The 5864-nt window shown below is 34.4% G+C and overlaps 1 protein-coding gene across 1 annotated transcript; it reads right to left on the bottom strand.

The window, feature by feature from the left end:
- Positions 1–201: 201 nt before the first annotated feature.
- Positions 202–4433, bottom strand: LOC136825714 (uncharacterized PE-PGRS family protein PE_PGRS24-like). The gene is made up of 2 exons (XM_067082485.1): positions 4233–4433; positions 202–849 (listed from the first exon to the last, which is right to left on the bottom strand). Exons 1-2 carry the CDS (start codon positions 4416–4418, stop codon positions 448–450), a joined length of 588 nt encoding a protein of 195 aa, XP_066938586.1. The 5' UTR covers positions 4419–4433; the 3' UTR covers positions 202–447.
- Between the last annotated feature and the right edge of the window lie 1431 nt (positions 4434–5864).

Raw genomic sequence — 5864 nt, forward strand, 5'->3', positions numbered from 1 at the left:
TCTGAGTCATTTTGCAGGATCATTGCTAGACGTCCCTTTAAAAAAAAAAATCGAAAGAGAAGTGTAAAGAAATCACATAAAGAGGAAATATTTACCTGCCACAGTTCAGAGGCATTACAGAATGGGCGGTTTTGATGGCTAAAATGACATTTCGTCAGTTAACTTTTAGTTGAAGACATGAGGAGAGTGAAAGGCCAGATGTTATCATTCCGAATGTGTTTTATTACACACATGCAAGAAAAACGGAAATAAATATATGCACGTAAGTGAATGTTTATCTTAACGCTAGGTCGACACATTTAGATCTGCTATAATTTTGTTAACCGGCCGGCCAATTAACGCCAACGCCCCCCGCACTCCGTCTCAGGTGGAACCAGTGAAGTGGAAGTACTGACTGTCCAAGGACCTCGAACTCTCATTCGAAGTGGACCTCCTCGGGACTTCAGCCTACAAATAAGGGAAAAAGCCATCCTCTGCGTCGAAGTCATAAAGTCCCTCGCGTCCGAAGAGTCCTCCCCCACGGCCGAAAAGTCCACCACCTTGGCCAAGAAGTCCACTAGCACGGCCGAAGAGTCCAAAGTCTTCGTTGTCGAACTCGAACTCGTCGTTGTAGAGATGATGGAGGATAGCTTGGTTGAGGAAGTTGTTGGAACCTCCAGTGCTTCCAGAGGCACCATTGACAGCGCTAGAACCGGCACTGGCGCCATTACTACCACTGGCACCAACACCACCAGCTCCACTACCAACACCACCACTGCCACCCGCGGCTGCTGGAGAATTGAAGAAATCTCTGTGGAAGATGACATTTCGAGGGGCGGCACTCGTGAGTGCCAGGGCCGCCATAAGAACCTGTTGATGAAAGCGTTTTTCCGTTAGTGTCTTTTCCCAGTATTGTGTGTAAAGGAAAATATTTCTATATTAAGGCTGCCTATCTGATTTTCTTCTTAGAGGTTATTTTGGGCGGGACGCCCTCAAAAATACGAATAAAAAGGTTAACTTTACGGGTGTATATTAGCGATTTGAACTCGGGTAAAATTGTGACACTATGAACCAGCACTGAGATCAGTGTCGCAGCGCTTAGCAAATCGTTAAACGCGTTAAAAGAGCAGGAAATCATCTGTAAAACAGAGGAGTGCCTGGATTTGTTTTGCATGTTTCCCCCTAGAAGATATGATCAATACCTTACGATGCAGTGTTCCTATTCACGTAGTTATTTTAAGGATATTTCGAGATATCACGTTATTCGGCCACTGACGTTGTAACACCAGCTTGCCGCTCAGATCAGTTACTCAGTCGTCTGTAGCTTATAGAGTCTACCAAATGCAGATAATAGCAAATTCTCTCTCACCTAATCAACTTATTTTTCTTTTACTTTCTCATTTATTATTATTATTATTATTATTATTATTATTATTATTATTATTATTATTATTATTATTATTATTATTATTCCTAATGTGTGCTCACTCTAAAGGAACAAGCGAAACCTACAGAATACAAAGGGTCATGTGAAATCAGAAGAAAAATCAGAAGAAAAAGTAAGATATAAGTAGAATTACAGGTAAGTTATAACAAACAAGTAATAAATTACCAAACAGACAAGAGATAAAAACCAATCTAGTCCCGAATGTACAGATGTCCTTGAGTTATACTTCAAATCAGGATACAAGGAAAAGGAAGATGTCCGCAGAGTCTGTAAAGGAACTCAGCTCAAAAATGCCAGAGGATAAGCGAAAGGTTAATGGCTTCGGCGTTAAATACCAGTTGGTGTCTCTACTGCAGGACTTTTTAACTTCTAAAATGGCAGTTGTTTTTCTATGGTCATTTTCGTTTCCGAGTTTTGTTCCTTGGCGACCAAAGACGATCTGATGTCCGTTACAGAAGAACTGAAATAAACCCTTTGTAGGATGTCATTTTTTTTAATATTTAAAACTTATATTTCTCTTATATCGTGTCAGTGTTTGTTAATGTCTAATAGTTACTAAACTACACACTGATTTTAATCAACTTTGATCTTTCAGATTTCGTAGAGTCCCGGTTTGTCATGAACAGTACACCAGATCTTAGCACAGTGAAAATATACAGAAAAGAGTCTAAACTTTCTCTGGGTTGACGTTTGGCACACCAACCCCCAAGACAGTGCGGAATGTGTAAGAAATGGAACCAAAGACAACGGTAGAATGCAAGCATGAAGGTGGGTCATGCAATACTTTTAATGCCATTACTTTGCAATGGTTAATTCCCCTAAGAGTTCCGTATGAGGACAAACTGAAGCGAAGCACGGTAAGTTGAAATTTTGGTAATATTTACTTCTCGCTTTAACTATCACTGAAGAGAGTATTAGCAGAGGTTTGAAGAAAGTGGCAAGGTGTAAGGTGCAGCGAGAAGAATTTGAATTTTAAATGAGATGTAAAACCATTCAGGGTACTGCTCTGTTTAGACAGCACTCTCAAAGACTTTTTTTTTTGACGACACTAAAACGGGGTTTAAGTACAGCTTTGACAGACAGGATAATTTAACCTAGAGAGAGTTGGATAGATTGAACGGCGGGAACATTTGAACGAAAAAGCCTCATACACCCATATACATATACATATACGTATATATAGATATATATATGTATATCTATATACAGTATATATATATATATATATATATATATATATATATATATATATATATATATATATATATAACAGATTTGTATGTATGTATATATATATAATGCATATATGTATATGTATATATATTATCTACAGATGTATTTCATCTTGCTAAACAAGAGTATTACTGTGGATCCTTCTATTGATATATACAATATGTATATATTATATAAATTATATATATATATATATACAGTATATATATATATATATATATATATATATATAATTATATATATATACACACTGTATACACACACAGACAGATATATATACATATGCATACATTAAACTCATTCAACTGTTGTCTGTATGAAGATATTGAATTTTCACTTGCACGCAAGCTCTATGATGCATTCGGTATGTGACTCGGATGTTAGTTATACTGTATAATTTAAGTAATCTCCATTCAATATTCATCTCGTGTGTGTGTTTGTGTTAGAGAGAGAGAGAGAGAGAGAGAGAGAGAGAGAGTTCATATCTCTCTCTGGCTACATTCATAAAACAAAAATATCAGGGCCATTTTTAGTTTTATAAGGAAAAAATTGATCTAGAATCACAGTTTGTTTGTTGATCACAAACAAATCAAGCAATATCTAAATAAAAAAAAATTTTTACACAAGAAATTAATACAGATACGACCAAACCTCATCGATTTTTTCATTATCGTGACGATTAGCTTGTTTGTTTTGAAAATATCTTCGGTCGTTGGATACATTCTCAGAATCAGCAGAGGCGTGTAATAATCGTTTTGTGTAAGTCTAAGCCTTTCGTGACCTGGCTGAATGAGTAATGCGGTAGTGCTTGGTAAATTGAAATTTAACACACGCTTTTACGCTATATAGTACTGGAGGTCTCCGATATTTTTGTCAAGTTTTTATCTGTCTAGGAGCGTATACAGTTTTTTATATAATACCAGCTCAAATCAAGTTTTTCTTCCTCTTCAGTACTGTGTTTTTCTCTCCTTTTTTATTTATTTTTTTTTTAATTTGGCAATGATTCTGAATGACCCAGTTGTACGTTAAGCTCCATCCGCCCCGCTGATAATATTATCAACTTCTTGCTCATTAATTGCTTCGTTTATATGTCAAAGGACACGACGGACTTGCAAGTGTGGGTACACATTACGGGAATAGCACAAGCAGTCACGCAAAAACTTATTTCACCCTGTGTGTTTATACGGGCAGACAATGTATGTATGTTTGCATTGATATATATATATATATATATATATATATATATATATATATATATATATATGTGTGTGTGTGTGTGTGTGTGTGTGTGTTTTTATGTATATATATATGTATGTATTTATGTGTATATATGACTGTGGAATATTTTCTTTTAAAAACTATATGTATATATAATATATATATATATATATATATATATATATATATATATATATATATATAATATATATATATATATAATATATATATATATATATATATACATACATACATACATACATACATTCCATTTCACTGCCATTGCTAAAATCATTATAAACAAGACTGGAAATGCAGGTCAAATATGCGCAAACTCAACACTTGAGAGACTCACCACGAGAGCTACTTTGTAATCCATGGCCGACCGTGTTTGTGTGTGTGCGTCTGAGCACTGGAGGAAGAGGAGTGAGAGTGATATGCCTGGAGTTGTGGCAGGGGTATAAATACCGGGCCAACCACCGCCCGTGCCCGGAGCAAGGTCACACTTGCCCGGGCAACGGGATTCATAGACCGGAGCCATTCAGTTAGGCTATCTTCAGTCCTTTTTATTTTTCTTTCTTTCTTTCTTTCTTTGATTTCGTTTTTGGTTTATTGTTAATGAATGTTTGAGCGTATAAAAGAGGCTGGTGCTACGGTTCCGCGGACGGGATAGTGACTGATGCCTTAAATGTGGGGTGGGGGTGAGCGGGTGGGGAACAACTTAAGTTTAAAAAAAAACAAAGTAATAGTAATACAGTGTTTGTTTCTGAACATGCCTGGTAGGTCACTGTTAACGTATTTTCGGGCGATGCTAACTGCTTATGATTTTATGTGTGTGTATATAAATATTATATATATATATATATATATATATATATATATATATATATATATATATATATATATATATATATATATATATATATATATATTATATATATATGTATATATATGTATTAATATATATGTGTATATACATAAAATATAATATATATATATATATATGTGTGTGTGTATATATATATAATTTATATATATATATATATATATATATATATATATATATATATATAGGTTTTCTGATTTCACTAATAGCATATAATTTTCCATAGCAGCAATAATATTTATGAAACAGTGTTCATTTGAAAGAGCTGTAGTACATAACAATTAAAATAACTGCTGCTGCTGCGTCTAGTACTACTACTGCTAATAATATATAGCAATACGAGTGGCTAGCAGAAATATCTAAAATAAGGCATTATTAAAAACCTAACGGTATAAGTAGAATACAGTTCTTCTAATAAATAGTCTAAGACCAGTTTTTAGTTCTTTAATAAAAAAAATAGATGGTATATGTGAGTAGGTTCTATTTCATTATGTTCATAATTATAGTAATACGAGAGGCTAGCAGAAATATCTAAAATAAGGCATTATTAAAAACCTAACGGTATAAGCAGAATACAATTCTTCTAATAAATAGTCTAAGACCAGTTTTTAGTTCTTTAATAAAAAAAAATAGATGGTATATGTGAGTAGGTTCTATTTCATTATGTTCATAATTCTGGTATATTTCAATAGTCCCTTTTTTCCTCGCAATTTCCCCCTCCGCCCTTTTTTTTTTACAAATGGGGCTACAAGGGAGTCAAATGATGGCTACGTGTCTAATTCCACGGGAGAGGACGATGTCCTCCCGCAAAAAAATAAAAATAAAAAAAGTTATATAATTCCACGTGTGCCACAGCAAGGTGAAGTTCATGCAGATTTTTTAAATTCTTTTTTTACGTCACAAAGGACGATACTCTCATATTTGGTTCTATGGTCTTGTGGACTTGCTAATAATCTTCTTGTTCGCTCTTTCTCTTTTTTTTTTTTTTTTTTTTTTTGCTGTCTCGTACTTTGGCCCTCCGCCTGGCTGCAAAGGAGATCTCGTTAATTGGCGTAAACATTAAGTTCACTTGGCGAAGGTAGTTTAGTGACTTAGTTAATG

The sequence above is a fragment of the Macrobrachium rosenbergii genome, chromosome 39, assembly GCF_040412425.1.
Source record: "Macrobrachium rosenbergii isolate ZJJX-2024 chromosome 39, ASM4041242v1, whole genome shotgun sequence".
In the NCBI taxonomy this organism is placed as follows: Eukaryota; Metazoa; Arthropoda; class Malacostraca; order Decapoda; family Palaemonidae; genus Macrobrachium; species Macrobrachium rosenbergii.